At 36.3% G+C, this 22122-nt stretch overlaps 1 protein-coding gene across 1 annotated transcript in view; it reads right to left on the reverse strand.

The window, feature by feature from the left end:
• The window catches only part of LOC6046619 (protein doublesex), a 125649-nt gene extending 107407 nt beyond the window's left edge, over window positions 1-18242 (reverse strand). The window contains exon 1 of the mRNA XM_038252696.1: window positions 16299-18242. Coding sequence (XP_038108624.1) covers window positions 16299-17073 — 775 coding nt within the window. The 5' untranslated portion in view covers window positions 17074-18242. The remainder of the gene's footprint in view (window positions 1-16298) is intronic.
• Window positions 18243-22122: the final 3880 nt, after the last annotated feature.

Below are 22122 nucleotides of genomic sequence, written 5' to 3' on the forward strand. Positions count from 1 at the left end.
GGTGCTCCTATCCAAAATAGGATGGTTAAAAAAATGGAATTTTTCGTCGATTTTCACAATAAGCTCATTTTTTTGTGAGAATATATTTTTAAACAGTACTAAGCAATTCTGAAAACTAGGTAAATTACTAATTGTAGATTATTCACGGATCATTCATGTTTTTATTCCTGTAAATTGTAATTGATGTTTCCTATAAAAGGGCCATTCTAAAATTCCGAGAACGCATGTTTTTTTTTAATGGATAATTATCCACTAGAGTGCCCAGAAAAAATGACTCCCTGCTCCACAAGCGAAATATGTTTTTTTTTGGTTATTTTAAGCATCTTTGCAAATTTTGAGTAAAGTTGTATTAGATTAATCCATTGATATCCGAGCCTGAAGTTAGTGATTTTTTTTCCATACAAAAATGACTTTTTAAAATCGTTAATAACTTTTCAGGATCAGGTTTTACAGCTTTGGTATGTTGTACAAAGAGCATTAAGTTTTCAATAAGAATCTCACTTTTGGAATATTTAGATTGAAGTAGCGAACCGTGCAGACTAAACCGTAAGAAAGTTGAGTTTTCCATACATTTTTTTTCAATTTTTCCCATACAAACTTCACCTTCGAGTAAATGATGACCGATTTTGCTCATTTTTTTTTTTAATTTGGCATGTTTAGGAGGACATTTTTAGCAATTTTCTTCATGAAAAAATGACTTCTCATGTTTTTCTCCGACTTTTTTTCCTGAAATTTATTTTGATGACATTTGATGTCCCGTAAACCACGATGACATTTATTGCCAAGGTTGCAACAATATATTGAAATTTTTTATAATTGAAACATATAAATGGAATTGAGCTTAATATGTAGATAATTACTATAATAACATCATAATGAGGATTTCATAAATTTCTGAAATGTTTGAAAAGAAATTTATTTACAATTATAAAACATTGATAAAAATCATTTTATTTATGTTTTCAAAGTGTCATGATTTTTAAATGAAAATAAGTTGGAATTAGAAACTGACTGCTTTGTGGGAATCTCTGGACAATTTTACAATTGAAACAGTAAAATTTAGTTATTGAGCAGTTCTCTAGGATTTCGGTCATTCGATTTTTTTTTGTATTTTTTAATCCGACTGAAACTTTTTTGGTGCCTTCGGTATGCCCAAAGAAGCCATTTTGCATCATTAGTTTGTCCATATAATTTTCCATACAAATTCTGCAGCTGTCCATACAAAAATGATGTATGAAAATTCAAAAATCTGTATCTTTTGAAGGAATTTTTTGATCGATTTGGTGTCTTCGGCAAAGTTGTAGGTATGGATACGGACTACACTGGAAAAAAATAATACACGGTAAAAAAAATTTGGTGTTTTTTTTATTTAACTTTTTATCACTAAAACTTGATTTACAAAAAAACACTATTTTTAATTTTTTTTATTTTTTGATATGTTTTAGAAGGCATAAAATGCCAACTTTTCAGAAATTTCCAGGTTGTGCAAAAAATCACTGACCGAGTTATGAATTTTTAATCAATACTGATTTTTCAAAAATCGAAATTTTGGTCGTAAAATTTTCAACTTCATTTTCGATGTAAAATCAAATTTGCAATCAAAAGTACTTTACTGAAATTTTGATAAAGTGCACCGTTTTCAAGTTATAGCCATATTTAGGTGACTTTTTGAAAATAGTCGCAGTTTTCATTTTTAAATTAGTGCACATGTTTGCCCAGTTTTGAAAAAATATTTTTGAAAAGCTGAGAAAATTCTCTATATTTTGCTTATTTGGACTTTGTTGATACGACCTTTAGTTGCTGAGATATTGCAATGCAAAGGTTTAAAAACAGGAAAATTGATGTTTTCTAAGTTTCACCCAAACAACCCACCATTTTCTATCGTCAATATCTCAGCAACTAATGGTCCGATTTTCAATGTTAATATATGAAACATTTGTGAAATTTTCCGATCTCTTCGAAAAAAATATTTTTGGAATTTTCAAATCAAGACTAACATTTCACAAAGGCCAAACATTCAATATTACGCCCTTTTAAAATGTTTGTCTTGATTTGAAAATTCCAAAAATATTTTTTTCGAAAAGATCGGAAAATTTCACAATTGTTTCATATATTAACATTGAAAATCGGACCATTAGTTGCTGAGATATTGACGATAGAAAATGGTTGGTTGTTTGGGTGAAACTTAGAAAACATCAATTTTCCTGTTTTTAAACCTTTGCATTGCAATATCTCAGCAACTAAAGGTCGTATCAACAAAGTCCAAATAAGCAAAATATAGAGAATTTTCTCAGCTTTTCAAAAATTTTTTCAAAACTGGGCAAACATGTGCACTAATTTAAAAATGAAAACTGCGACTATTTTCAAAAAGTCACTTAAATATGGCTATAACTTGAAAACGGTGCACTTTATCAAAATTTTAGTAAAGTACTTTTGATTGCAAATTTGATTTTACATCGAAAATGAAGTTGAAAAATTTTACGACCAAAATTTCGATTTTTGAAAAATCAGTATTGATTAAAAAATTCATAACTCGGTCAGTGATTTTTGCACAACCTGAAATTTCTGAAAAGTTGGCATTTTATGTCTTCTAAAACATATCAAAAATAAAAAAATTAAAAATAGTGTTTTTGTAAATCAAGTTTTAGTGATAAAGTTAAATAAAAAATCACCAAATTTTTTACCGTGTATTTTTTCCAGTGTAGTCCGTATCCATACCTACAACTTTGCCGAAGACACCAAATCGATCAAAAAATTCCTTCAAAAGATACAGATTTTTGAATTTTCATACATCATTTTTGTATGGACAGCTGCCGAATTTGTATGGAAAATTATATGGACAAACTAATGATGCAAAATGGCTTCTTTGGGCATACCGAAGGCACCAAAAAAGTTTCAGCCGGATTAAAAAATACAAAAATTAAAATTGAAGAAAAAAGACCGATTTCGTAGAGAATTGCTCTATTAGGTTACAGCTTTTAAGTGTAACTGAAGCAAAATTTAAAAATATCCTTTGATTTTGCAGTAGAATAAGTTTGTTAGAAATTGTTTAAATTTGTTGAATTATGTTACAACAAAAATGTGGTGACATCAATAAATAAAAATAAAAATATGAATTTGAACAAATTTTGAACTTTTTGTTAATTTAACGTAACCAAAAACTTAGAACCAAATTTATTAGAAAGTTTATGAATTCAGAGAATCAAACATTTTTTGGGATTTTTTCAAAGGAATTTAAAATAAAAACTTACAAGTCTTTCTGGTCGAATATAGTTTGAAATACAATGCAACCTCAGATTGTGGTATTTAATAATGATCGTAGCAGAAATTAAAACAACAGTAGTATCTGATGGACTCAAAAAAAAAAAACATTTTTCCTCTTGCTTTTTAATTTTTGCTATCAATCAAAATGTTTTTTTTGTGCTCATTTTCTAAGAAATTAAAAAAAAATCTTCGCAGAAGTTCTTAAATTCATGAAAACATGTTTAGATACTTGTTACAAGTAATATAGATTGTAATATAGATACTTGTTACAAGCAAAATTATTCTAGAATAAATGTGTGAAAAAAACATTTATTTTGTCTTCAAAAAAGAAGTTTTGTAGATTGATGTTAGGATATCCTTAAAACCAAATGAATGAAAGATTCATGAAAAATATTGAAAAATTCGTGTTTTTAATAATTTTCAGCATGAAATATTGATGGCTTGGTTTGGATATTTTGGAAGTCCGATTTGACTCAGAATTCCGAAAAAACGTATTTTACATCGATAAACACAAAAAAAATATTTTTAAAAACTCTACACTTTTTCGATAAACTTTATATTTTAGAAAAAGACCTTTTATGTGAAATTTAATGTACTTTTAGAATCTGCAATAACCCAGAAGGGTCATATTTTCATATGTAACAAAAAATTTTATCTTGAAATTTCGTGTTTTTGCTTTCTTTGCAGGGTTTTACAGACAATAACATAAATTTTGATATGCAAACATAAGTGGTTTGCTTGTAACTATCACGAGTTTTAACAATTTTACGAAAAAATGTTTTGAAAGGTTGGTCGTCGTTGATTATGGTTGTTCAAAATCACTCGCGACAGACACGGACAATGAAAAAAAGAGATACAAAAAAGTAACTTAATGAACTAATTAATCAACTTTTTTTGTAATTGTCTACTCTACAATTTTGCAGAATATTGCTATGCTCTAAAAAATAATCTTGCTAAAAACAAGAAGTTTTGAAATGTAAAAAAAAATGTTCCAAATTAAAAACTGACTTATTGCAGATTCGGAAAGTACATTTAATTTCAAATAAAATGAAATTTGCCAAAAAAATACAGTCAAATAACAAAAAATGCCAGATTTTTTGAAAATATTTTTGTAATTATTTTTACGAAAAACGTTTTGGAATGCTGAACGCAATGAAATCGGGCGTTCAATTGTACATAAAAATCCTTTTGACATTAAATTTTTAAAACCGTCAGGCTGCAATTGTCAGACCAAAATATTATGGAATGTTTTTTATGAGTTTGTAACGCTTGATTTCAATATTTATCAAACACAGAAAAAAGTGGAATTTTGGATAGTTTAAAATTTGGTTGCATGAATATTACATATTTTTTGAGTAATATTACATAAAAAAATGTGTAAAAATGTGAACCTGATGAATTGTTCTCAAAATCTGGTGAAAATTAATCATTTTTTAGAGTAATATTAATAATTCACAAAATCTGTCACCATTTCCTGATGAATATTACCATTATTTTTTTTTCTGTCAAACACGCATTTTAATTCAATTCAAAAGTTTTCAAATTGATCCCATCTTCAAAGTCCTTAATCAATTTCGCACCACCCCGAACGACTCTTCCCAGAAGTCTGCTTTTTAATTAGAAACTTACTACTGCTCAATCTTCCCCCACAACAATGTTTTAGACTAACACAACCGCACCAACGTACTAATTCCACCACGGCTGGCAACACTGCCTCGTCAATTTTTCGGGACGAAACCGCGCGCTCGGCACGTGGCCGGAATTCAACTTATTCATTACTCCGGCACGTGGAGTTGTGTGAATTCCACGGCAACACTGCTCTGGTGGAATTCGACGCTGTTCAGAATGGCAATTTAATTAATTTGATTGCTAATGGGGGGTGGTGGAAGCGGCCGGAGGATGATGGAATGTACGCCGTGCTACATTATCGATGTATAATTAAGTGAGCGCGACAAATGTTGTGTGTGTGCGGCGGCGGTGATTTCCACCGCCGCAGCTGATTGACGTCAGCAGCAGCAGCAAGTGGCTGGTGTTTGTCCAGGCTGATTGCAATTTGTAACATTGGAAGCGCTTGTTAGGAGGGGTGTGTGCTTTCTTGGTACATTGTTCCAAGTGTTGACCTTGAAGTTTAACTTTCGCCAGACTCTGGTAATCCCAGGTTGGTCGTTCGAACTTTGTAATCCGGCTGACCTTACGTCTGATAGGGATAGTAAGTAAGAAGATGAGTTATTCGCTCTGGAGAATATTGATTTCAAGTAAGGACTTCAAGGTCGAGGAATTCCGAAAAGTTTCTTGTAAGCTCACTTCAATTACGGACTTCAAAGTCAAGGCACCCTTTGCTCAATTTAGTGCAAGCTCGAACATTTTCAGGTAAGTACTTATAGAATTAGTGAAGTTAGTTGGAGCCAATCTGAGTAAGTATTCTGTCAACTGTCAATCTGTCACTTGTTCAACAGATAACGCCTGAATGCATGCATTCAGGCGTTGTAAAGTCAAGCAGCTTTGAAGCTTCAAAACTGCTTGCTTGACCTAGCGTGTGACCTCGCGCCAGCCAACTGTCACAATTGGATGTGGCACGTGGAGCGCGCTCAAGGACTCTTGCAAACTTCCCGGGCACAAGTTTCACCCCGTTGATTGGTATCCCGGCAAGCGCTATCTTGTCAAGGTGTCCTCCTCTCTCTCTTGACATGCTTCCTGAACACGAGTTCTGCTGCTGCCCAAGACGACGTCGCAAAAGATGGATGATGATGATGTTTTGTCCGTAATTTTTTTCCCTCTCCTCTGGTGCGCATCACCGTTGAGCGATAAACTTTCCAACTGAATTTGATGGAAAAGTTGTTGCTGCTCAGGTCGTTTCTCGTTAGTCACACACAAACACTTGAGCGTCGGAGTACAGGTAGACACGCTGAAGAAAAAGTTAATCGGCTGTTGGCTCCGTGCGCGCACGGGAGAAGGTTGAATTATTATTGATCGATCGGGGACGACGTTCTAGCTTTTGCTCTCGCGGCGCCATCTTCCCAGAAGCCTGCGATTAATCGGAGTTTCACTTGCAGTCCAGTGGGAGTCGTCGACTTCCGGAAGTTGGCTGCCACGCGTGGGGGATCGAGCGAAAGTCTAGGCCCGTTCGTGTGCCAAAACCGAGGGGGCCCCTCTGTAATGAATGATGGCGTCCCGGGGTCATAAATTTGGCTGGCCAGCAGCCTAATGGCGGAGGAGCGCTGCCAACTCTTCGGGTGCGTGGGTGGATCAAAGTGGGTTTGAGTAGTGAAGAGCTAATGATGGAGACGAGCTTGGGCAGAGCAGTTACGAGAGCGTTCACTCGGGGCGGGTTTTGGCAGCCTAAGAGATGTTCAAAGACGGAAGTCATTCTTGGAACTAGGGAAAAACAAAGTTTTATCTCATAGATACCTATAACTTGCTTGATCTTTCAAGCCAATTTCAAGCAGCAATGTTATGTAGGAAGACATTTGCTGATCGGAAGAACATTTGCTGTAAAAACGGACTCTAATGTTTAGCTACTGTTACTTAACAACCCATCGATACTTCCTCAAAATGATACACAATATCCATTGAAGTCATTTCAAAGTCAATAAAATAATCGTCGTACCTTGTAAATCTTACTTGATGAATCTCCCAAGCGTAAATTTAAACAAAAGTGTTTTTTTTCTGGTCGGCGAAAATTTGATTTCAGAAACGGACTTCATTATTGAAATTACCTATTGCTTATTCTTTTAAAGTTGTAAAATTAGAGTTTTCATCTTTATACCAGACGTCAAATTAAAGGCATAACAGGAAGTTTTCCACAGTTGATGCCTATTTTCAAGTGAAATTGTGCATACAAATTTGAGTGTGTGATATAGTGATAGTGATAGTGATAGTGATAGTGATAGTGATAGTGATAGTGATAGTGATAGTGATAGTGATAGTGATAGTGATAGTGATAGTGATAGTGATAGTGATAGTGATAGTGATAGTGATAGTGATAGTGATAGTGATAGTGATAGTGATAGTGATAGTGATAGTGATAGTGATAGTGATAGTGATAGTGATAGTGATAGTGATAGTGATAGTGATAGTGATAGTGATAGTGATAGTGATAGTGATAGTGATAGTGATAGTGATAGTGATAGTGATAGTGATAGTGATAGTGATAGTGATAGTGACAGTGACAGTGATACTGATACTGATACTGATAGATTTTGGAATTTAAAGTCTTGGAAGATTTAAAAGACATGGATGGTTTAGAAGACTTGGAAGATTAAGAAGACTTGAAAAATTTAGAAGACTTGGGAAATTTTAGGACTTGAAAGATAAAGAAAATTTTGAAGATTTCGAAAACTTGGAAGATTTAGAAGATTTGGAAGGCTTGGAAGACTTAGAAGACTTGAAAAATTCCGAAAACTTGGAAGACTTAGAAGACTTGGAAGATTTAGAATACATGGAAGATTCAGAAGACTTGGAAAGTTTAGAGACTTGGAAGATTCAGAAGACTTGAAAGATTCAGAAGACTTGGAATATTCAGAAAACTTGAAAGATTCAGAAAACTTTGAAGATTTAGAAGACTTGGAAGATTCAGAAAACTTGAAAGATTTAGAAGGCTTGAAAGATTTAGAAGACTTGGGAGATTTAGAAGACTTGGAAGATTCAGAAAACTTGAAAGATTCAGAAAACTTGAAAGATTCAGAAAACTTGGAAGATTCAGAAAACTTGGAAGATTCAGAAAACTTGAAAGAATCAGAAAACTTGGAAGATTTATAAGACTTGGAAGATACAGAAGACTTGGAAGGTTCAGAAGACTTGGAAGATTCAGAAGACTTGAAAGATTCAGAAAACTTGAAAGATTTAGAAGACTTGGGAGATTTCGAAGACTTGGAAGATTTAGAAGACTTGGAAGATTCAGAAAACTTGACAGATTCAGAAAACTTGAAAGATTCAGAAAACTTGGAAGATTTAGAAGACTTGGAAGATTCAGAAAACTTGGAAGATTTAGAAGACTTCTGGAGTTTTTTTTTGAAAAGGTCCAATAAACCAATTTTCCAGTTTTTGCTTTTTGGGTGTTTTTAGAACCGCCTTGAGTCAGGGGTATTAAAAAACACCCAAAAAGCAAAAATTGAAAATTTGGTTTATTGGTCCTTTTTAAAAAAAAACTCCAGACTTGGAAGATTTAGAAGGCTTGGAAGATTCAGAAGACTTGAAAGACTCAGAAAACTTGAAAGATTTAGAAGACTTGGAAGATTCAGAAAACTTGGAAGATTTAGAAGGCTTGGATGATTTAGAAGACTTGAAAAATTCAGAAAACTTGAAAGATTCAGAAAACTTGAAATATTCAGAAAACTTGGAAGATTTAGAAGACTTGAAAGATTTAGAAGACTTGGAAGATTCAAAAAACTTGAATGGAAAATCTCCTGACTGTTTAAATGCTGCATCATTTCAGTCCCCTCAAAACTAATCGTCTGAAGCAAATAGTGCGCAATAGAGCGAGCATTTGTTTCAGCTCAGGACCAGTCACCTGGTTCTGCCAACTCAATTTTCTCAACTTACCACTCTGACAGACGGCAGGCAAAACAATTCAGGTGTGACTACCTGCTGGCTTTTGCTTCCGAGAATCCATTAACAATTGGCAGAGCAACTACACCTACATGTGTGGCTCACACACACATGGAACACTCACGCACATAGAAAAGTTGGATCGAGTAAAGTGGATACGAAATATTTCCACTGACCAGGGTGGTTCTTGAACAATTTTTAAAATTTATTGCTTAACTTGTGTTGTTTTTCTGCAATTTTCGTTAGTTCGAACCACCCTAATCTGTTGATGGAAAGAATGTTATTCCCACAGAGACTTATAAATATTTATCCAGAAAATTACTCCTCATTACATCACTCAACGAGTACTTCCCCCTGTCGGAAAAGTAGAGCAAAAATTGCTCACATGCTTTCCTTACATCACACTCTAATCGATTGCAATTTTAACGACCCGCCAGATCATTCCACCTGCTCGGAACCACTCTAACAGCTCCCTGTCACACACACACACACACACCATTGACGGGCAGCCATCTGCCACACCTGCAGAATTCCCCTCGGGAACGCACCTGGCAAACGGAAATTTACGGCATGACACGACACATTGCCCTCCGGGGCTCGTTTCCTGGAATTGGTGTCCAAACCACGCAAAAAGCGGTTCAATTTTTATAATTTTACAAACTTTAGAAACCTACCTTCAGGCGCATTCCCACAAAAAAAAAACACGCTCCAATACGCCTGAAAGTACGCAGCACGTTGCAAAAGCAATCAATTTTGCAAATCACTTTAGTGATCGCACAAGTAAAGCTTGCGAGTTCCGCAATTTATGTCACGCAGTGTTGTTCCTCTTGCAGCAAAAGTGGTTTAATATCGTCACGTCCGGATTGCACCACCGCCGGTGCAACAAACAGGTGGCCACAGGTGGCGACGCTGCGAGTGACGAGTGTGTCAACAAGGCGGCGTCGTCACGACCGGGTCAACTTTTGCGGAAAGTACTTTTCCTTGGCAATTTCTAGTCGGGGGGAAAGTTGTTCTATTCATATTTTCTGAGTTTGCTGGAGATTGGCTACCGTGCCGGAAGGTGGCGTTGAATTGTCTACATTTAGGAGGATTTTTCCTCAATAGATGGCGTTGCCTTAATGAAATAGCCTAAAGTTAGGCAACACTTCTTTTTCAATGGTCATAGAAGCAAATTGCATACATTTCGGCGTTTTCAACGCCACCCTCGCTACAGTACCCAGCCAAAAGGTTAAAAGTTCACCGAGCAAGCAAAATTGTCCGGAAACTTCGCTGTAAAGCTTCTTCGTGCCCCACGTGGATTACGCCCGTGACGTTTATTGGACGGTGTAGATTCCGGCGGTGCGGTTTTCTGCCGGGCGGAAACGGAACAGCTTATCTGAACCTGCCAATTTATTTGCTGTCAAGCGCGGAGCGGGGAAAAGATTGCTAAGCCTGGGCAGAACTTATTGGCAAGCACAGCGCGAAAAGATTATCGGCCCTAATTGGATGTGTGGGAAAACTGGGATTCGGGAAGTTGGCTTCCAGTAAGGTCATCAATTGTGATGATCCTGGGGGAAGGTGGTTCGTGGAAGGTTAACAAAATTTGGGATTTTCATCTCTAATCGGGACGTCAGATTTGAGGCTTCACTGAAAGATTTGCACGGTTGAGATGAGTTTTGTGAGTGAAAGTGAATTTAAAAAATATTATTGTTAAGTGTAAGCAGTGTTTGGTGAGAATAGAATGTAGAATTTTTCTAACATGGATCACTTGAACAAAGAAAAAATGACTTTGAAGATTGTGAAGAAATAGCTTGGAAAACGTGTGACAATAGGAAGACTGCAAAGGAAATGGGATTTTCATCTCTATTCAGGACGTAAAATTTAAAGCTTCACTGAAATCTATCACTAGCTGAAATGTGTTCTGTTGGTGAAAGTGAGTATTTAGTGTTAAGTGTGTAATATGGCGTAATGTATAATGTGAAGAAAGTGATTAGAGTTTAGGTTTTGGAGGAAGATTTGAAAGATTTGGAACATGAGAAAGACTTGTAAGAATTTGAAGGCTTGGAAGAATTGGAAGACTTGGAAGGTTTAGAAGACTTGGAAGATTAAAAAGACTTGGAAGTTTTGGAAGAATTCGAAGACTTGGAAGATTTGGAAGACTTGAAAGATTTGGAAGACTTGAAAGATTTGAAATATTTGGAAGATTTGGAAGACTTGGAAGATTTGGAAAACTTGAAAGATTTGGAAAATTTGAATGATTTGGAAAACTTGAAAGATTTGGAAGACTTGGAAGATTTAGAACACTTGGAAGACTTGAAAGATTTGGAAAACTTGGAAAATTTGGAAGACTTGGAAGACTTGGAAAATTTGGAAGACTTGGAAAATTTGGAAGACTTGAAAGATTTGGAAAACTTGAAAGATTTGGAAAACTTGAAAGATTTGGAAGACTTGGAAGACTTGAAAGATATGGAAGGATTGGAAGACTTTGAAGATGTTGAAGACTTGGAAGATTTGGAAAACTTGGAAAATTCGGAAGACTTTGAAGATATAGAAGACTTGGAGGAATTCGAAGACTTATCAGATTTGGAAAATTAAGAAGACTTGGAAGATTGGGAAGACTTGGAAGTTGACTTGAAAGTAGAAGACCCATTTGAAATTATGAGATCATAAATAAATTTTTATCTTAAAGGAGGAGTTTTGAAACATATGGAAGACTTAAATGTTTAAAAAAAAACTTGAAGGATTTGGAAGGCATAACTTCTGTAAGTTCTGAAAGATTCGAAATTAGTTTGGCAAGTGTTTTGGTAAATCATAAGTATATTAATAAAAAAAATCATTAAACATCATGAAAATGGCATCATCGTTCCCCGCCATGCCGCCGGAACTGCTGTTCCTTCCGTTCAGCCACAGCCAGCCAGCAAGAATTCAGCCTTGACGAAGCTCAAGCATGCGCAAACGCCAGCGAAAATGTCCTCGCCAAGGCACATCTGCATCCTTAGAACCTTTTTTTTATTATTATTTTTGCACCGACTCATGTCCGGCGGCAGCAGCAACCTGTTGTGTTCGAAGATTCTTCTCCCAGAAACCATAAAACAATGCTCCTTCTTTCTCTCGACTAATCAACCGGGCAATCAAACTGGCCGATGATGAAGATGTTTATGAGCCCCGCACACCCCAATTAGGCGAAAAGCGCCGTGCCCCGTGTGGAATTGTTTCCTGATGAGAAATAAAACAGACTGCCGATGCTGACCTTCCCGGAAGGAGGAGGACCTGCTCTGTGCTGTTTCGGACGGAAAACAGATGAAAAATTAACCCACACATACACACACCGGGAGGATTCCGTTGGCCTTTTACTTTCGGTTTCGCCTCCCGGCGGTCAAAATGCCGACGGCCTGTTGTTAAGGATGAGGTCTACATTTGGGGGGTAAAAAACGCAGGGATTGATGGCGTGGTATTTTGCAGAGAGCACGAGAATGTTGATTAATATTGAAAGGCATTTGTGGAGTTTGGAGGAATGCGAGCTCGTTTGAGATTTGGAATTCATGAGGGCCAATCATGGTTGATGTGTTGAAGGATTGGGAAATTACGACAAAACAATTAAGCAGGAAATGTTTTCAGGGACGAATTCATTAGCAAAATTCTTATTTTACTTATTCTTATGTTCATTTTCCGTACCAGTAAACCCTCTAATGCCCAATTTTTTTTTTCGAAAATTTTTATTTTTCTCGTGTTCAGGAGGTCATTTTGAGCAACTTTTGTTCTACGAAAAACTTTACTTCTCTTGTTTTATGTTTTTCTTGTTTTATTTTTAGTATTTTAATTTGCATTTATCTTGTTTAGTTTATGTTTGTTTTTGGTAGTATTTGGCCTATTCTTCCACCTCCTATCATTACATTTTGCCTATCTATTTTTTTTCATGTTTTTACAGTCACTTTTCCAATTTTTTGCTTGTTTTTCACATTTTCTGGTATAGAATGGCACCATTATCATTTAAATTGTAAAAAAATGCGTAGAAGCATCGCTTAGGACACTAGAAAAATTACTGCATACTTCTTTTTACTTAAAACATAGGACATGTTAGTAAAAAACACAGCCAAAGTTGACCCCTAAAAAAAAGACATTTTTAAAAACATTGGCAAAGTCACATAAAACAAGTAAAACTTCCAACCCATAAATTTTCTGAAATTCTAAGAGTTCTTCTTTACAATGCATTTTAAAGATTAAAAATTGGTTGAAAAATTAATTTTTGGCGATTTTTCAAATCGAAGCCCGTCTAAAGGCGGGGTTGGGTTGTAGAGGGTTAACATGAAATTGTAGCTTAAAAAATCTTTGACAGCAGAAGAATTATATTTTATAAGTTTTTCATTTATATTGTAAATTGCTTTCTTTGTTGAAATTTATGTTCACTCAAGAATTTATTGGATTTTAAGGAATTTACGATTTTTACATTTAACAATCCATTTCTTGGATTTGAGAATGTGAGTTTACAAAGTTTACAAAAATGTTTAAATGGATATTGTAACTTTGAGCAATCCCAAAGACAAAAAAAAAACAACATTAAAATTCAACTTAACATTTTTAGGATAAGAATATAAAATAGCAAAAAAAAAAAAAAAAAGATGAATCATGAGGAAATGACAAAGGTAAAACATGACAAAATTTGTCATTAATCATAAATTTCAAAGAAGATATAAATCCCTTGAATCCAACGTTACCCTAATCCTTTAATATTTAAAATCCGTCAAAAATCAATTTTGTTATGCAAAAGTGTTGTTCCAACATTTGAGTAGTTCATATAATATCGTAAGATTTTGCGATATCCGAAATAAGCATTTTCAGCCCATTTAAATTAACATTAGGTTCAAAAATAACAAAATTATTTTTATTCGAAAAGAGAAGAAGATTTGACTTAAGTTTCAATGTTTAACATTGATTTTCGAACCAACAGTTTCTGATATATCGTTAGTTGAAAATGAGGGCAAATTGAGTACCAACTCTGAGAAAAACTAAATCTTCATATTTTTTTTAAAAACTTCAACAACCCTCAGCATGAGCGTGGTTCACGGATATATGAAAAAGACAAAAGTGTTCAATTTCTATGACCCAAAAAGCTAGCCTGAAAATTTGAGCTTATTTGGTTAAGGTTAAGATGCTCCAGTTTGGATCTGAAGTTAGAATGGAATTTCAATAAATACAATTGATTCATTTTTCACTTTTTAACTCTTGTTTTACAAAGTTTTCCTCAACCCGATAACATTGTATCATGTAAGAGTTTTTTTTTATAGTTTTTGATTTGGGAAACAACTTTGTAGAAGATCGCAAAGCGCAGGTAATTTTTTTGAACATATTTTGAAATTTTGCCGAAAAAAGTAAACTCCAAAAAACATCATGTATCTTGTCAGGATCAACTCCTAGCACTGTGCGATGTTCTACAAAGTTGTTCCCCGGAAAACCTTTAAGAAACTTAAAATATGATCAAAATAATCAAAACTGGAGCAACTAAACCTTAACCAAATAATTTCAAATTTTCAGGCTAGTATGTCAAAATTCCGGAAAATACCGGAAAACGGAAACGGAACGGAAAATTCCAGAAAATATTCTAAATTTTTCGAAAATACTATTTTATTTATATGACTACACTTTTTTCAAAATTGCAAAAACTGATTATTTTTGGAAAATTTCAACTTAAAAATGCCTTTTACTTGGATTTTTTATTGCAACTTTTGATTTTGCATATAAAGTTAAATCCAATTTTTTGTGCGATAATTTGTTAGATTTTTCCAAAATCTTTAACTTTTGCGCAAAGCACTCCTTTTTAATCCCTTAAAAAATCAAAAAAATAGCGTAGAAAAAAATGAATTCCATCATATTTATTTTGATTCCTGATAAGAAAAACACTTCTCAAAATACAGATTTTAAAATATTCACATGTCCATTCTGTATGACCAGTTCTTAAAAAAACTGTTTGGAAAAATATACTTGAAAAAAAAAAATTCAAATAAATATCAATAATTACTAAAAATATTCTATGAAAAATTGATTTACGAAAACATAAAGAATTACTACCTCTGAAAACAAAAAATTAAGCTTATTTTGGCATTATCAAACTTGGCATTGACCATTAATTAAGACTTAGAAAACAATTAAAAAAGGTTTAAGAGTTCTTTATTACGAAGAAAAGCTCAATTCACTGATCAAAAAAATCTTAAAACGCAAAAATCATTAACAAATAAGTGAAAAATATAACTCAAGAATGCAGACAAGCCCGATAACTTTACAAAGGAATTACATAAACGTAAAATTTCGAGAAATATTTGGATGGAAACAATTCTATGGGAGCTTATTTTCCGCATAACACAGTTTTTTAATTTACTTTCTAATACAGGAATGATAAAACTTGATGCAAATTCAATAAATTAAGTAATTTATGTACATTTTTGATTCTTTTATTTTCATAGTTAAATTGTGCTGTACAAGAATTATACAAACTGATTTTAAATTTAAAATGCAGTTATTTAAAAAATATTACGGTAATTTTGTAAATAATGTAACTACAATGAAGGAAATATGAACCACACAAAACAGAACAGGGTGAGTTTTTCGTAACGCAATAATTCAACTTCCTTTATGTTTGAAAATAAATACTTATTCCAAAACTTGCAAAAAAAATTACAAAGAAATCAAAATCTTATCCATTTGTGCAAATTTTTGGTAAATTTTTGAAATTTTCAATTTAATCAGTAAATTTTTTATCAATCATTAAAAACTTATTGAATTCTGAGAAAAAACTTACCAAATTAGGAATGATTTCGATAAATCGATACATTTAAACAATGTTTACCCAAAACTTTTACAACATTTGTGATTGTCTCAAATTTTAAACTTGCTGAAGCTTTCAAAACATGACACTTTCTCAATATATAGACATTATCAACAAAACACTGATTTTTGTGATGTTTATCTAGCAGACTTCCCGAAAACAAAACAGATTTAAAATAAAATTAAGTGTGTGCTCACACCAACCTCTGACTTTTTGTCGACACATTTGTACATCGACTGCATTTCACCGCTTTGTACAGCTTTTTTTTAAGCAAATTGTCATTGTTTTTACAAAAATATGATATTTTAGGACACGATTAAAGTGTCAGCCCTCAAACATTTCGCAATTTCGTAAATAGCAATATTTTAAAATAGGGTTTGCTCAAAATCTTGAGATTTTTGAGTGGTAATCTGGACGCATATTTGTCTTCTTGGTATTAGCGACAAAATCTTGTTAGAGTTTTGTTATTGTTTAACTTGATTCAATGAACTGTGACTGATTGAAGCAGTTTATATGGAAAAGTATCTGTATTCCAACTTGACTTATCACATCCATCAATTAGCACCGTAATGAACGTTCACGGTCGTGCTCCAGGATTCCAGGTAAAGCGCCAGCAAAAATTCTTCCCCGCTCAGGACCTTGAGAATCGGTCGCGCATGTGTCCTCCCACAACTACGGTTTTACTCACCGATCTGCGGCACGTCGTACTGCCGCTGTCCGCGGGCACTGCGCAGCATCAGCTGGCTGGCCATGCCGTGCGGAATCGACGGCATGCCACCAGCACTTCCTCCCGCACCTCCTCCACCGTTCTGCCCACTGCTGTCCCCGGACGATCCGGACGAGCTCGCCGACGACGAGGACGATCGCTTGTTGTTGGCGGGAGTTCGCTGCTCCAGCGGTTGATCCGCGCCGTCCTCGTCGTCATCGTCGCCGACCAGTTCGGCGGCGTTCCGGTTCTGCTGCTGGGGTCGCTGCTGCTGCTGCTGCAGGTTGTGCGGGTTGTTGTGGCCGACGTAGTTGCTCTGCACGCCAAACAGCTCCTGGAGACCGCGCGGCTGGATGAGGGGACCTACGGGGTGACGTACCGGCGGCGGACTCAGCTCGGGCAGTTCGTTACTGGTGAGGTGGTTGATGACGACGCCGTGGGGCCCACCGGAGGCGGCCCCGGAGGACGTGGCGATTCCGAGGTGAGCCTGTTGCATCGCTGCACCGACGGCCAGCTGTTGCTGCTGCTGGAGCAGCTGCTGGTGGGGGTTGTTGTTTGGGCCGGGGGGTGCCGCCGGGATGGCGTTCTCCGCCGCCAGCAGCTCGGACATGTCGTCCAGCTCTTCGAGGAGCTGCTGGGCGGAGGCGGGCGGGGGTGGGGGCGGTGCCTTGAGGTACGCGTCCCGTGCCATGTGCAGCGAGTACGTGCTGGACAGGACGCTCATGTACGCCAGAATGGGCAGAACCTCGCGGAACATTGCGCTTGGGGGGGTTTGGGGGTCTATGTACAATAGAGAGTTGGTCAACCGGGTGGGGTGACCTTGCGCCTTTCACACGAAAACACACGCACTTGCACGCACAAACTCGCGTAATAAGTTAATCAACAGGTTCAAAGGGGGCTGAGCGCGCCTCCCGTTTTCTCGCACCAGAGGTCGCCTCGCGGCAGTCTATTTTTAGGCGCAACCTCGCAGTGAATCCTCTCTCCCTCTGCACGGCGCACACTTCCGATATCGATTGCCAGCGTTGTTATCCTGATTGTGTGTTGGTGCGACCACCTGAACCGCGCGGTTGGACTTCTTTGTCCACGACAACAACACGACCAACTCCCGCAAGCGCCTAGATATTGATTCTTCTTCACCGAACCACACACTCTTTTCTCGCACCGGAGCTTCTTCAACCGGGAGGGGGGCCTCACACAACACAACTCTTGCTCTTTTCCTTCCTGGCGTTACGGCGTAACGCTGTGTGTGAGTGTGTTTGCGTTTCTTCCTCTTGCACAAGCCCGGACTTGTTAGTGTATAAAAATAGAACCTCTTCCGCTCGCTTCGCACTCACTTCTTCACGCGTTCTTCACTATCTCCGGTTCCGCTGAACACCACACTGAACACTGCTGCACCCGTCGACCCGACTGGTGGTAGTGGTTTTGCCTTTGTTGATTCCGTTCTTCACTCACTCACACTCACGCGCGCGTTCACGTTTGGTGGGGGGACAGCTCAGCCAGAAGACCTTAGAACTCCAGAACTTGCGACAACTTGACGGGTGACACGTTCGACAGGTGTGCGCTGTGTATCCTCGCGAACGGGGGGGTTGTTCCCGGAAGTGTTTTGCGCTAGGTTCCGTCGTAACTTTTTCTTCTTCTCCGTTACACTTTCGCACACTCACTTGCTAGCCTCTAGCGACCTTTTTCGAAAGAGTGTTGTTGCCACCGAAGTTGGTACCGTCTTCACGCGGGCAAGCTGGACCCGCTTGGGCCATGACGGGCGGCGGACACACACGCCGGGGGACACACACTCACTCACGGGGACAGACCAACGTCGCGCGTCTCGCGTCTGTCTGTCTTCCTTGGCCGTCTCAGCGCTCTGGCCTTAGCGTAACACGTTCGTTCCGGTACTGTCTCGTCGAAGGGATGAAACGCGAATGAATCGTGTGCCTGCTGGTTCCGGGCCGAAGCTCTCGGGTAACAACGCAACAGCACTTCGGTGTTGTCCTGCCGAAAGCGCGTCCCACGCCGCGGAGCTTTTACTCTCGGGGCGAGTCGCTAGGGCGCACGCGCCGACCTTTTTCATTCAGGACCTCTGCCGTCGTCGTCGTCGTGGAATGTACAATCTCCGACGGTGGCGGCGACGTCACGAAACAGTTGGCCTCCCAAACCTTCCTCCGCTGAGTTTGGACTTGGAACAGAGAGAGAGTGGAGGTGGTCGGAGGTCGTGGAAAATTTTCCACAAGCGCGGGGGACGTCGGCAAAACGTCGTCGTCGTCGTCGTCGGCGCAAAAGCTCAGGTGCCCGGTGACTTTCCATTGTGTTCTTTGCTGGGAAGGTGGGGAAGGGTGGGAGGAGGAGGAAAAGCACTGTGACGTAAGTGTTGGCGTCGGCTTTGCACGGAAAAAATAGAAAAAAATTAGGATTTATTTCAATCTATCATTTTATTCGATGAAGAACTTCAAGCCGTAGAACTAGCACGACGAATCAAGTTTTACAAGGCAGTTAAAATCTTTCCGGCCAGATGAGTCAAATATTTATATTATTTTCCAATGAACTTAAAAAAATCTTCACAAAAAAAAAACTTTTCCTAATTTACAAAAAGTGTGTGTGTGCGTGTTTTCTGCAACATTTTGCCAAGTTAAAAATATTTTTCAAAGTTTTCATATCAGTTCCCCAAAACTTAATAGAAATCAATAATCTTCAACATTATATTCAAAATCAGAACAGCAATCAAAAAAGGTTTTTTTAACTTCCACGGGGGAACCATCTACCCAAATAATCAAATAGCGTGCAAATTAAACAGGACCCAGAAAAAACTTGAATTTCTCAAAATAAATCAAATCAATTAAAAAAAATCTGTGTAACCTCTCAAAAATTACTCACAATCTACTCGTTAAGTCAATTTCAAGAAATTTTTATTGAAAAAGCCAACATTTGTAAAAACTAAAAAAAAATGTATGAGAAAAACTGCAATTTCATGATTGATTGATTGTTTTTTACTTTGAGAGATTATTGACGTAGCAGCTAGAACAAAATATTCTGAAAATCTTGAGTAAAACCATGGCGGGTGATACACTAACGCCATCTCATAGTCTATTGCCACTTGCAAAAATAAGCCTGAATGTAGACTGCAGTGCACCACAGTTTTCGAAGGAGCCGTATTCTGATTCTCACCAACTTTATTTTGATGATGCTATGTTTTTTGAATAAATTTAATTTTATGCTCTGAAATCAACTAGCAGTTATCTGAAGTGATACCACGGACGAACGGACATGACATGGGGTTTCAAAAAGTGAAGCAGGTTTTCTTTTATTTCTTCTTGACGAAAGCCTGCGCAAGCGAGATTGCTTGTGTCAAAATCTTCTAATAGGCATTTTTTGAAATGGTCGTATGAATTTATTTTAAAAAAACCACTTCCATAAAATTTTCAGCAATTTTAGTATCCATGATAAATTACATAGAATCATAAAGACGAACTTAACGCCAAAGAACTGTTTCTAGCACCATACTAATGCAAAATGTTTTAATAATTTATTGCATAAGACATTTTGAGAAATCGTGCGTAATCGCGCGATGCTACTTCGACAACTCGAATGTAGATGGCGCAAGTGATAGTTTGCCTCAGAAATTTGAATCAACAGTTTAAAAAAAAGTTGTTTAAATTGTGAAAGTCGGCGAGTTGGATGAAGTTTGGAGCGAGTGCTTGACCTGCCAAATATACGAGAATTTCCCCTTATTCTGCGAAAAACTTTTCAATTACCACCTAAATTTAATAAGGTCAAGAATTCAAGTGTTTGCAATTTATACAATTTATTAAAGTTTTAGTATTTCTCAGCAAAAATAAAGAATTTGGGAAAATTTTATTATTTTATTATTAGACTTGTACAAATTTTACTTAAAGTTTTTGCCCCTTTCAGCTCATGGAGACACTTTACTGGTCTTTCAATCATCTGTGGTCTCAACATGTAAAATTTGTTGAAATATTGACCAGGCTTCATTTTATTGAAACTTCCTGAAACAACGTAACTAACAAAACAAAAGAACGAATATATTTATATTTTAGTCAGTTTTTTTCGCTCCATTTTTTTTTTAAATTTGTAGATCGGGATAGACAAAATCTTCAAATTAATTATGTTATGGTGTAATTATTTTTTTTGTTTTTTTTTTAAATCCCTAATTATGTGAAAATTTTGCGAAACGTTGCGTCGTTTGATACGGATATTGCAGATTTGGTGTAAGTTTTTAGTACTTTAATTTTAGCTTACTAAATTTATTTATATCATACTAACATCTTTTCAAATCTGAAATCATTTTGTTTGAATAAGTGAAACGACAAATTAGTTTTTACATTGAATTTCCACTTTTTTTGCACCTTTTGTAAATTATTATACTTTTTTGTTGAACAAAAAATTGTCAATAATTTTTTCCTCAATCTTCTTTCTATCCATTAAACGCTAAGTAAGAAAAAAAGATAAAAATATTTAAAGGGAAAAATATCATACCTTCTAATAATTTTGATCGGTTTCAGTGATTTTTATGTTTTTTTGGTTCGAAATTGTGCCAAAAAATAATTTTTGAGAGTCAATAATTGATAACCATAATTTTAAACATAATAATTCGCTATTTCTCAGTCTTTGATGTTGGTCTATGATTAACTAAAAGAATATGTATCGATATTGCACTTTGTCGATCTACTTATTATGAAAAGCCATGAAAAAACTGTATTATAAAACGCGCAAGCGTAAATATGCTGGCGTTTATGCTTCGACTTGACGACTTGTCGATCTTTCGATCCAGAACGAGCCGGGACTTCGAATTTGATGTTCAGTTTATGATTCTGTATAAAACCAAAAATTTAACGTGAAGACTTCCATCATTGCCATGATTTTTCGTTCAATTTTATAAATTTCGCGTCGCTTTGAATATTTTGACAAAATTCCTTCTACAAGAGTTTTAGAATAGTGCTCTACACATACTGATTCTTTTTGGTAACGATTATCCCATTCCTTGCGAAGTTATGGAAATCGTCATTAATCAATGATTGTCAACTAGGACGTCAATGATTGTTCCACAAAATTATATAAAATTTGAGACACATTTAATTTAGATCAAAAATTCCTTCAGTGGCTTCAAGAAGGCAACAACCGGCACATGCTGATTCATTTTGGTGCAGAAATTCGTTAAATTGAATTTTGTACAGAATATTTTAGAGTGATGATCAATTATCTTCGAAAATGATCAACGGCTTAACCTTAATGGGAAAAATAGGGTAAAAATAAGACGAAAAACACTAATTTGGCTATATCTCTGGAAATACATTTTGGAAATGCTTCAAATTTTGGGCCCAAGCAGTTTATGGCGCATGTTTTCGAATGGTTTTTTGTTTGAAACTGAATTCTTTTAATTTGATAGTGTTATCTGTAAAATTGTCCAAAAAATACCTCTAAAAATGGCTTTGACCACATTTAATGATCGAAAATTGTGAATCGAAAAATAAAATGTTCGTCTCCGACCCCACGGCAACAAATCTGAAATATATAAATTGTGGGTTTTACGAGTGGTTTTCCAATGATGGACACACATTTTTAAGAGCTGATACAGGCATCACCCAAGTATTTCAGAACAAGAGCACTAAAAAATCAGGCTTTGAGTTCCGGGTTTCGGGCCGAAATTCAATCGACAGAGCGCATCAAAACATTCAAATTAGTAATAAGATTTTTTTCTGGGACGATACCCCGCTGTGCATGATTTTTTTTAAGATTTCTGAAAAAAAGCGTTTTTCCAAAAGCAAATCTTAAACCTTTTTTTTGTAAGAAAAGCAAA

Source organism: Culex quinquefasciatus, chromosome 2 (genome assembly GCF_015732765.1).
Source record: "Culex quinquefasciatus strain JHB chromosome 2, VPISU_Cqui_1.0_pri_paternal, whole genome shotgun sequence".
Lineage (NCBI taxonomy): Eukaryota > Metazoa > Arthropoda > Insecta > Diptera > Culicidae > Culex > Culex quinquefasciatus.